The 12,020-nt window shown below is 37.5% G+C and overlaps 3 protein-coding genes across 3 annotated transcripts; 1 reads left to right on the forward strand and 2 right to left on the reverse strand.

Moving 5' to 3' along the window:
• Nucleotides 1-4,899: 4,899 nt before the first annotated feature.
• Nucleotides 4,900-8,534, reverse strand: LOC141427775 (mitochondrial translation release factor in rescue). Its single transcript, XM_074087364.1, has 3 exons — nt 8,445-8,534; nt 7,229-7,473; nt 4,900-6,615 (listed from the first exon to the last, which is right to left on the reverse strand). Exons 2-3 carry the CDS (start codon nt 7,431-7,433, stop codon nt 6,395-6,397), a joined length of 426 nt encoding a protein of 141 aa, XP_073943465.1. The 5' UTR covers nt 7,434-7,473; nt 8,445-8,534; the 3' UTR covers nt 4,900-6,394.
• A 1,219-nt stretch (nt 8,535-9,753) lies between these two features.
• LOC141427776 (caspase-8-like) lies at nt 9,754-11,633 on the forward strand. The gene is given in 2 exon segments (XM_074087365.1): nt 9,754-10,938; nt 10,941-11,633. Coding segments are annotated over 2 exon segments (1,608 nt in total). The 5' UTR covers nt 9,754-9,959; the 3' UTR covers nt 11,570-11,633.
• Nucleotides 11,593-12,020, reverse strand: Pop5 (POP5 ribonuclease P/MRP subunit; the record flags this gene model as incomplete). The annotated part of the gene is given in 1 exon segment (XM_074087367.1): nt 11,593-12,020. A coding segment is annotated over 1 exon segment (389 nt), but the record flags the coding sequence as incomplete, so codon positions are not given.

The following is a 12,020-nucleotide window of genomic DNA, read 5'->3' on the forward strand; positions in this document are numbered from 1 at the left end:
AATTAATCAATTTGCCAACCAGAATATTCAAGAGATTAAAGCCGTGGTTTACTTTCAACTTACCTCAATTGTTTAATTGATTAATTTTCATTAAACTGAAACAATTACTTTGCTCACCCGCGACCTTAATAAGGTATAATGTATAATATGATAGCTACGTTTATGCAAGAAATGTGTGTTTGTGCAGTTCCTCCACCACCACACTACACTGACGCGTTTCGAACTCAGCCAGAGCTCATCTTCAGAGCAACGCTATCGTTCACCATAGTGACACCTGATTCAATAAATTAATTTTCGAACGTTTTGTATCTGATACAAATAAATTTCTCTCTCTCTCTCTCTCTCTCTCTCTTCAATTTTCATGCGTCATCAATCACCTTTTTTCATGCAGTATAGACTGTTTTCGGTAATTATCTATCTAAAAATACGTTTCTCATAAAATACTCACAAAAGACAAATTATTGGAGAAGTAGACAAACAATGCGTCATCAGGACAAAGTAATATTATATTATGGAACTTGATATTATATTTCTAGAGAGAATTGATAGAACAGACAGGACGCCATAAAAATAGATAGCTGCAAGCTAAGACAACACTTGAAACACAAAGAAACTAAAGTCGCTTGAACTCTACAGAACAGACTAAACGGAATTTTATAGTTTAAAACATGCTTCAAAGGATTTTCCAGACGATATCATTCCAAAAGACGAACTACAAATTATGAAAATACCTAATACCTTAGACAAATTTTAAGCGCAGTTATGCGACTTGGAGCTATGCCAGCCTACGTGAGCGAGATGGTTTGGTTATAATGAGCTGTATTCGTGCTAATAAAGGCACTAAACTGGCATTGTGTGCAAAACTTTAGCTAAGCCACAAAACAGAAAGGTACAGAAGTCAATCTCAATATGTATGTACCTACTTCACTTTTCATACCTACTCGTACGCTCGGCGGGCGCTCTAGGGTTGTCGACTATGGCTTATGCACAAGTAACTATTGTGGTAGTGACACTCGTAGGTATCTAGTTGTTGGATTTATTGTTGAGAATGAAACGGGAAAAATGGAAATATAAATTAATATTAACTAAAATACTTTAATGTTAATGTCATTGTTATATTACAAATTTGTCACAGAAAATATCCTGTGACGATTTCGACAGTGACGAAATGCACGATTATTCAATTTGAAAGTGTAATAAATTCGCACTCTCCATTATTGCACAAAAAGTTCACAGACGCGTGTCTCAGGCGGATGGCACTCGCGCTCGCACTGGTCCCAACCGGTCCGAGATTTCGTGTCCGTGAGCAGTGTCTGTGTGCGTTGCTCGACCGCACTTTATATGTAGATGGGGTGACAACCCCATCACACCGGCACTTCCGACCGTCGACACAACCTCCGACCGTCCCTCTAAACATTTCACCCGACACCGACATCTATTACCTACAGGATTCCACGAAGATGAAAGCTTATATCCATTTTCCCGGTTGAAGCCACTGGATTGAGCTTCACAATCCAAAAATTCTCTCCACAGAACGTCATTTCTACTCTAGAATGGTGAGTAAAAAGGTTGATATAAAAAACCAAAAATGTTTAAACAAAAAAAAAATTATCTCCACTACACTGACTGATATGAAATAACCTTACCTACCTAATCATTTTTTACAATCCCAGTAGGTAAGTTACAGAAGTGCGGGATAGAGCGCTAAGTACTTATTTATTGTTGTTTGCAAAGCAACATAAAAAGTTATCCGAGTCGAATGACATAGAAACCATAAGAATTAATAAGTCTTAAATTTCGAATATTTTTAATTAAGCTCAGCTCGTACCTAGTTACTTTGTCGGGGATTAATAAAATTAATCTCGCTCTCAGGGTAGTATGAATGTGCCTCGGCTCGGAAACATTATTCCTACGCTTGAACTTCACGGCTCAGACGGCCCCTTTACGCCCAAGCCTATCATCAAGCCGTGACGACCCTCACGTCAAGACACCGACGTCCGGAGCGCTGCACTGCCTTCCTGGTTCGTCCAAGGCCCCGGTGTGGAACCCTATCCAGGCTGCTCGTCCTGCCGCCTTAAGGCCCCTCTTGTCCTCGGCAGCGACGACCGCTCTGCTGGACCAGGCCCCCTTCTGTGGCCAGCCCTCTTCGCTCCGGGTTCTTCCCGTCAACTCCAGGGAAGTGTAGGCCAAGGAGACCGTTATAAACAGAACTGAACTTTTAATTAAATCATTTTACTCATTACCTGAGATTCAAAATAATACTTGATGTGTGTTGCCAGTGATGACATACGGATCCGAGACGTGGTGCTTCACTGTAGGTCTTGTAAATAGGCTAGAGTTGCTCAGCGAGCTATGGAGAGAGCTATGCTTGGGGTTTCTCTACGGGATCGAATCAGAAATGAGGAGATTGAGGATATCTATATAATCTTAATCTTACCATAAAAAAACTTCAATTACTTACGTTTCTAAGGAGCCTAAAATTACCCAGTTTTCTATGAATTGACATTCCTATGTTCGATTAGGCATCAACGTTTTCGTAGTAACACGTAATAGCTGATTGACGTATATTTATGTACAGTCAAGAAAACGTAAACACGTACTACCTATTTTGTGCTACTAATGTCATGTTGACATCCCATACATTTGCCAAAGAAATCATAGCGAAATTGATTATAAAAGGGTTCCACCTTGATACCTGTCTACGTGATTCAGTTTCCTCGACTGTACCTATAAGGGCTGTTTGAGAAGTCCTTTTAAAGTCAGAATAAATAGTGTATTGTACAACAAGAGCATAAAACGAGCCATTTCACCCAAGACAACAAGAGGGGGAAATGGGTTTAATGCTCGAGTTCTACACTCTACTTTTCACTTCGATGTCGAGGAAATGAAATAGCAACAGTGGAAACAATTATTTACTTACTATGTAGGTACCTTTTATTGTTCATGCATTAAGTATAAGGTTATATTCTTTTTAATTTTATTGATCTAGTTATTTAGGTAGATTGATTTGGTTGTTTTTTAGTTTTATATAAATTAAAAATTATTATAAAATATATGTAGAAACTTCGTTTGTGGCTGTATACACCTGATTGCCTTGGTCTTAAACGAAGATTTTATTTTATGCACTAGAGCATAAAAAGTAACCAAGGAATCAAGGTAATCAAATCAGGTGCCAACAGCCACAAAGATAAAAGTTTCGACATTTTTTTTAATAACTTTTAATTTATATAAAACTAAAATCAATTAAATCAATCAAAATAAATCAATAAAATGAAAAACATACATATAATATAATCATGCATAAAAAATAGCAGGTACATAGAAAGTGAATAATTGTTTCTACTCTTGCTATTTTATTTTCTCGCAATCTAAGTGAAAAGCACAGTGTAAAACTCGAGCAAAATCCATTTTCCCCTCAACGTGTCTATACACCCCGCCGTACCGACTCGGGAACCTATATAAACGTCTTGGGTAAAATGGCTCGTTTTATGCTCTCGTACCATTGTACCTACTTTTGTACAAATTCAATTTATTATTTAGCATAGTCTCCTTTAAAGGGCCAAACCCTTATTACAGCGAGTTTTAATTTTTTGGCCCTCCAAGAAATACGATTTTTCGAGGTCTGCAAAATAGTCGTTCATTCAAGCCTACGATGCAGTCTTCATTTGTCAAAAATTTTGGTCCTCCAATCCATCTATTTAACCGACTTCAAAAAAGGAGGAGGTTCCGTAAACTGCTTCAACTTTGCCCTCTGGCCCCAACATTGCCTGAGTTGATTTAGAGTCGATAACTTAGGACTCTTATAGTTTTAAAACTTTTATCTACACGGGAATTATTATTACGGGGAGACAAAAGTTTAAAAACCTAAAGGGTGCTTAGTTATCGACTCTAAATCGAATCAGGCAATGTTGGGGCTAGAGGGCAAAGCTGAAGCAGTTTACGGTTCTCAATTTGTCTGTAGGTATGTTTTTTGTGTGTGTTTGTTACCGCATTTCAAAATTCTTTTTTTGTGCTAACGGACATACTTCCGAGGTGGTCCCGTCGTCACCAAGTCAAGATCTGATGGTGGGATCTTAGAGAAATCGAGGGCAATCCTCGAATTTTAAAAGCACACCTATAGCGATTTTGGTATTTCGAATAGACTCCTGCTTGTTTTTATTAGCAAAGTTTCTTGTATTGCGGCGTATTTACAACAGGCGCTAAGTGTAAACGCCGCAACACAGCCTTTACCTATACTATGACGAAGGCCTGGCTCAACTGAGATCTTGGTCCATTAACCACGTATGCAAATTGGTATCCATCTCTATATTTTAGGGTACTGGCACCTAGTGTCAAATGTTGCGAAGTACCTATACAAAGTTTGTTCATCTTATTATGTAATTCAAATAAAATTTCAATAGAGACAGCATTTGTGTCGTGGCCAACCGTTGGATGCAAGCGGCGACTTGTCGTTCAAAGGCTTTCTAAGGTGGAGCCCTTTGTTCAGCAGTAGACATCTTTCGGCTGATGATGAGAGACGACGGACGAACTCATTTAAAGTAAAATCTGCATTTTCCACGAGATGTTAGCAGGGAAGATGTTAAGCAGCCAATATCTTCGAGTTGAACGGAAAACTATAACTATCGAATACAGACACAACTTTGCTGTGATCATCATCTCGATCAATATAGGCCTCTTCTCAAATTAAAGGACTTGGGCCGTAGCTCCCACGCGCGCCCAATGTGGATGGGGAACTTCACACACAATTCAATTTCTTCGCACGTGTGGTTTCCTCACGGTGATTTCCTTCAATGCTAAGCTAAGCTCATGATAAGTTTTAAATGTTTGCCATTTCGCCTATAAATTCCGAAAAAGGCTCGAACCTACAAATATATTATGCATTTAAATAAAACAAAATACTCATCGTCATAAATATCTATTAGTTATTAATCTACTTATTCCACTTCAGTTTTACAGGATAACTTGACAAACTATAGCTACTAAATATGACTTTGGTCAATCTATCTGTTTTATTTCATATAACAGCCCTCTAACAAATGTTAATTAATCAATGTAAAATATAAGGCTACGTTTTCTGGATCTTGCATGAAAATTCAAAAATATTACATTATCTTACTTAACAACTCTTTTCCAGGCCCCGCGAATTTAGATACGCTAGCACAAAATTGATCACAGTTTTATGTTGTTTACCTTTGAGGGATTAATTTAAAAACGCATAATATTTTTAACGACTTCAAGTGATTTTGTACCATATTGTGAATTTAGTAAGGTCGAATATTTGTGCACATTTATGTGGTTGCTATATGCCCTATGCCTGGAAAAGGGTTAACTGTCTATAGCACCGCAGAATAACAAAAATAAACATTGCTGTGTGTGGAGCCCGTAAGAGTGAGGTCCAACGAGATATGCGTTTAAACAGATCGACGGACAAGAGGCGAAATGGGGGCAGCGTGATATGCTGCGCTGTCGGAGTCATGCGTCGATGCAACACAGGCAGCGCCGGCTCTGGGGCAGAGCAAAAGGAGCGGTCGGTCTAAGCACCAGACGGCAAGGGGCGCCATTTGCCACTTTCCAGTGCAAAATAAAATTATGATGGCGCCTTTTGAAAGGCGAGGAAGCAGTGTAGACAGTCTCGCTCTACCTGGATTAAGAGGTAAAGGTAGCGCTGAACACAGTGTGTTGTTACAGTGAGTTGATCCGTGCGAGAATGCAACGCAACGCACTAATGAGGCCTCACTCTAAAGGTGGGGCCACATGCAGTTGCTAGTCGCTCGTTTGCAGCGATAAATATGGTCACGTGACATTTAGCGGTAAAGCTGAAAATTGAGCTTTATCGCTGGAATAAAAAAAAACCTCTTCAATTTCGGCAAAAACAGTGTTGTTTATTTTTTTCATTCACTCCAATTTATTTTATTTGCACTACTGCCACAACTGCTACTAAATGAGATTAAGAAATCAGCTTCCAAGGCCAGTCAATCCTGCAAGCAGCCATCTAGTCGCTGCTGCTCGACGCGGCGACTTGACGCTACATTTTTGAGTCGCGGGAAATTCAAAATCGCCTTCAAAATGGGGTCACGTGACCAGATTTATCGCTGCAAACGAGCGACTAGCTACTGCATGTGGGGGCACCGTAAGAAAGAAGCTACACGAGCGTAATATTTTGTTTTGTGAGTATTTTAGGGCGCGTAATTTTATTTTCATACAAAGTCCTATTTGTGTAAAACTCGTTTTGAGTCACCGTGTGACACAAAGTGGACTTTTCTATAAAACCGAATGTAGCAGAAATTACGCGACCGAAGATACGCGACTCAAACACAACTCAAAAAAATTACGCTCGTCTGGCTTCACCCTAAGTTTTTATCTACCTACTTTTACACTTAATCATTCATGTTAACTATAACAACCCTTCACGTTTTTTCCATTCAGTTTTCATTTGTGCCACCTTCTTCTTCTTGTACTCGGATCTTTTCAATTTCTTCTCCTCTATTCTCCTCTTCTGAGCCGCCACACTGTCTTCTCTATTTAATTCTGCATCCAACTTTGCAACTATCATTTCTCGTGCTATCTTTCTGTTTTCATCTTGGCATCTACTGCTGTGACACTTAGCTACTATACCTGTAATTACAAATTAAACATGTTTTGTAAAAATTCATAACTATTGTATGTATTTTTTTGTGTGTTATTGTATGTGTAATTTTATTATCCTTTAGCCATTTTTTAACCATAGAATCAAAATTTATATCATCAAATATACTACTACTATACTAATACATACTAATATATACTAATAACTACACTACACTAATAACTATACTAATATATACTAGCTTTTGCCCAAAGCTTCGCTTGCGTGGAATTTGGTTATCGCATGCTCTGTTCCCTCGGGAACTGTGCATTTTTTCAGGATAAAAAGTAGCCTATGTCACTCTCAGGCCCATAAACTATCTCTATGCCAAAAATCACATCGATCAGTTGCTCCGTTTTGACGTGTAAGAGGGACAAACATACAAACACACACTTTTGCATTTATAATATTAGTATGGCTTTATCACTGGAAAAATAATAATATTCCAAAAGTTTGCTGATGTCTAGTTAAGATGAGTCATTGTCATAACATAAGAATAAGAAAATTAGGATATCAAAATGTCCTACAGATGCTCAATGTACATGTATAAGTATGATTTCTTTCCTTCTGGATATTTAGTGTAAAAATATAAGTATTTAATACCTGTTGGAATATGCGTAAGGACTACACAATTTGCATTCTTATTGACTGCTGATCCTCCAGGACCCCCTCCCCTAACAAATCTCTCGGACAGGTCAATTTCGTTCAATTTTGGCACTTTCGAATAATCTATAACAGTATGTTTAAAGGCCAAAGGTACTTGGGTGAGTAGTCGAGCAGTATTGAAAATAGAAATAGACTTCTGCATGTTAAACTACTGACGCACGATGCAGCAATGCTTCTCCTTTCTGAAAGAAGAAATAAAATGGTAAATAATTTTCACTTCAAGAAAAGTTTACACAGCAGCATAATATTTGTTTTAATTATTTATTCAAGCCACAAAAACATCATAAACAGCAATCTTTAAAACTTAATAGGTATAAAACTTGTAATAGATGATAAACAAGAACTTCTCATTATTACCAGTCAATCGCAAATAATAAAATAAAAACTAATTTCATTTGCAGAAGAAAAAACTTCTGATGACAAAATCACTACATTATTTTTGCTGATTATGTCACTGCAATACTACCACAGCCTTGGGGGAGGCCTATGTCAAGCAGTAGACGTCTTTCGGCTGACATGATGATGATGATGAATACTACCGCATACCAAATTTTAGGGCAAACTTTCCAACAAAAGTGGGTTCATGCAAAATTCATTGGAAACCTTTAGTTTCTACATAATTACCTAATTTAAAAATACAAATAAGTATGGCAAGTTGGCAAATCAGTATCTGCTTGGTTGGTAAAAATAATAAATGTTCAACTAGTTGACAAAATTATTTAGAGCTGCAGTTATCCACTGCTCTAGACTAGTTTCATTTAAATACAGCAAATTATTTATGTCTCTCAAATTATATTTTCGAGTTATGTGTTTTCAAAATCATTCCCCAGCAATGGTAATTAATACTGGGGACCTACTCCGAAATTCAATTTTCGAAGCTCGTATCGTGCCGTCGCTCTCACTCTCGTATTAAATAATATTAGCGTCAGCGGGACGGCAAGGTAACAAAGTTCGAATATTCGTCATATAGGGCTTTGGATACAAGGCTTATACTACGAAGTTCGAAACTTCGTTTCGTCCCGTCCCGCTCACACTCGTAGTATTTAATGTACTAATAGAATAAAAAGGACGACCGACATACAAACTCCGAATTTCTTACTAGCACCCCCAGTATCTTTTGTACCTAACCTAAAAATATACTTATAATATTTACCTTATACGCAAATGTGATGTCTTTAGGATCACTAGTGATTTGTTACGTTTGAACTCTGATGATATTTTACGTTTAAAGTAAACAGGATCTGTTAAGGTTAAAGACTTCGAATATAAAACTAGATTCTTATAAAGTCTCAGGACTTCTGAACGCGTTATAGACATAGTTCTTACTTTTCGGTAAAAATTTAATCATGTATGAGATTAATTCGTCACCCAATTTACTTATTAATCTTATTATAATGTAACAATTTGCAAAAAGATGAAAGATTCGAAAAAATCCTGCCTGTCAGTTTTTTTTTTAATTCGTCCCTCTTGGGATAGACTAACTAAAGAAAGAAAGTGAGATGACATGACATCCATTCATACAGAGTACATATGATACATATATATCAATCCTGCCTGACTAAATATAGGATTATCATTTTATTCACTGCGGTAATCTCAGTGTATCGAACATATTGACGACCGTAGTGAAATGCATAGACAATTTTTTTGACAAATACAATTTCTTTATCAAACGCACTGGGGGGGGGCTACTACTAAACTCTAAGTTCGTATTGTATTATACGTATCATCTCTCTTACTCTTAGGTCAAATACTATTGGCGTGAGCGAAATGGCACGCTACGCAGTTCAAATACAAATTATATAGTATTGGTACTTAGTAGGTGTAGAGGCAGTGTAGTTTACGGGAATTCCCGCAGTGCGAGAAATATTACTTTTTTATTTTTAAAGTTACACAAGACACAATTCTTGTGATGTGTGAAGTGAAATACTTAAAACCTATCGTCAAAAATTAATTTCAAGATGTTGTGTTCCGACGCTTGCGTTCCCGCTGACGCCAACGTATTTAGTGATATCATAATAAACACAATAACTCTTGAGGTAATCTCTGAAATACAGAAAGAGTTGGAGACTTGCGATGTAATTTCCCTTGTGTTTCTCCTCTATGATGTGCCCGACACAGCGTTACAACGCCTTATTGTCCTGCAACGAGTTTCCAAGGACATTGAGGGGAATCATCTCGATTTGCTAAATGATTGGGCGTTGCATGCACAAAAAATGGGAGGCACTTGGAGACAGCAATTTTTGGAAGCGCTAGCCGTATGCCAGTTGTATAGCATCCTAAAGAAAATGGGCTGCCATGTTCCTTCAATTAAGGAGCGTTATTCATCTAACGAGCCTGCATAGACATTTTTTTGACAAATACAATTTCTTTATCAAACGCACTGGGGGGGGGCTACTACTAACTCTAAGTTCGTATTGTATTATACGTATCATCTCTCTTACTCTTAGGTCAAATACTATTGGCGTGAGCGAAATGGCACGCTACGCAGTTCAAATACAAATTATATAGTATTGGTACTTAGTAGGTGTAGAGGCAGTGTAGTTTACGGGAATTCCCGCAGTGCGAGAAATATTACTTTTTTATTTTTAAAGTTACACAAGACTCACAATTCTTGTGATGTGTGAAGTGAAATACTTAAAACCTATCGTCAAAAATTAATTTCAAGATGTTGTGTTCCGACGCTTGCGTTCCCGCTGACGCCAACGTATTTAGTGATATCATAATAAACACAATAACTCTTGAGGTAATCTCTGAAATACAGAAAGAGTTGGAGACTTGCGATGTAATTTCCCTTGTGTTTCTCCTCTATGATGTGCCCGACACAGCGTTACAACGCCTTATTGTCCTGCAACGAGTTTCCAAGGACATTGAGGGGAATCATCTCGATTTGCTAAATGATTGGGCGTTGCATGCACAAAAAATGGGAGGCACTTGGAGACAGCAATTTTTGGAAGCGCTAGCCGTATGCCAGTTGTATAGCATCCTAAAGAAAATGGGCTGCCATGTTCCTTCAATTAAGGAGCGTTATTCATCTAACGAGCCTCATATGAATTCTTACATCAACCCAATAAAGATAGCACTGTATCAACTATGCGAAAATATGACTTCTTACACATTTAACAATTTGAAAAAGTCATTGGATTCATTTGATTTAAATGTGATGCAGTATGACACATGTGAACTAGTTTTTTTGGAACTTATGTGTCGGAAGTTCATCACTGTGAATCATTGTAGTTATGAAAAAGGAGCCGTCGGCCAAGATTGTAAAGTGGAAAATATTACAAAGATTATTGACAGGTTCCCTGAAATGAGTCACTATGCCACCATGTTGAAAAATATGGAAACACAATTGAATCAAAATTTAGAGACAGCATCAACCAGTACACCATCTCCTGATGCAAAAAGTAATGTCAAAACAAAAGACAGCAGTTTTACTAAACCTGATGAGTTCAATGATATATATAACATGATCACAGAATTACACATTGATGACTTGCCCATAGACCTGAAATCAGACAGAAAGACCATGCGTAAAGACAGTTATCCTATTAAAAACAAGGAGAGAGTGGGTATTTGCTGCATCATCAATCAAGAAGTGTTTCACCCGTCCAAGGACAGCATCGAGCGCAACAGCGCCAAGAAGCCTTTGAGACCAGGACTGGCTCCACAAAAGACAAAGTCATGTTGGAAAAGACTATGCATTCATTAAATTTTGATGTTATCACCAAAGATAACCTAAACAGAAAAGAAATGTTAGCTTTCATACAAGAGGTTTTACAGAAAAAAGTATCTAAGGATGACAGTGTGTTTGTGCTCTGCATCCTATCCCATGGGATCAAGGGCCATGTATATGCCGCAGATTCAGTGGCTATCAAAGTTGATTATATACAGAATATGCTGGATGATATTATGTTGTTACGAGGAATACCCAAGGTGTTGATTCTGCAAGCATGCCAAGTTGATGGTGATGAGGAGCCTCATGGATTAGCAGCTGATGGGCCTCAGTATTCTCCGCGTAAAACTGACTTCCTAGTATGTTGGGCCACTGCACCAGAGCTTGAAGCATACAGGAATCCAAAACATGGATCTCTTTTCATTCAGATATTATGTGGAACAATTGACAAATATATTGAAACTGAACATCTGGAAGAATTATTTACAAAAGTTAGAAATGATGTAATCGCTCTTTGTGTTTCTAAAAAACGTGATCAAGTGCCTATTTGTCAGACAACTTTGACAAAGAAGTTGGTTTTTACCAAGTCCTGCTGGATATAAGAGTGTTCAATGATTAAGCAATAAATGTTTATAAATATTTTATTTCTTAATAAAAACCTTGCCTATGTTATATTGCCTATATTTATTGCTACATCTGTTTTTGTAAAATCCATTACTGCTGCCTCCAGTCTTTTCCTTTCATCATCAGATTTTAAAGACATCCATACAGAATTTAAGTATGCTCTTTGATGTTTTTGGATGAATTTGAAACAATGTTTGAGTGTAGCTCCCACATGAAGTGTTCTCAAACTTACATCTAGGTTACCAATTTTTGTTATAAAAGGTATGCAACTTGTTACAAACTTGTGTGGGCCATGTCTTACTTTTATTATAGCTATTCTTGTATTCTCATTGCAATATTTAGTCAAAAATCCCGTCCGTACTGCGGCTACGCCAAAATCTCCATGTAATTGTTGTATTTTAGTCATCACAGTTTCATGGAATATTTTAG

The sequence above is a fragment of the Choristoneura fumiferana genome, chromosome 5, assembly GCF_025370935.1.
Source record: "Choristoneura fumiferana chromosome 5, NRCan_CFum_1, whole genome shotgun sequence".
Lineage (NCBI taxonomy): Eukaryota > Metazoa > Arthropoda > Insecta > Lepidoptera > Tortricidae > Choristoneura > Choristoneura fumiferana.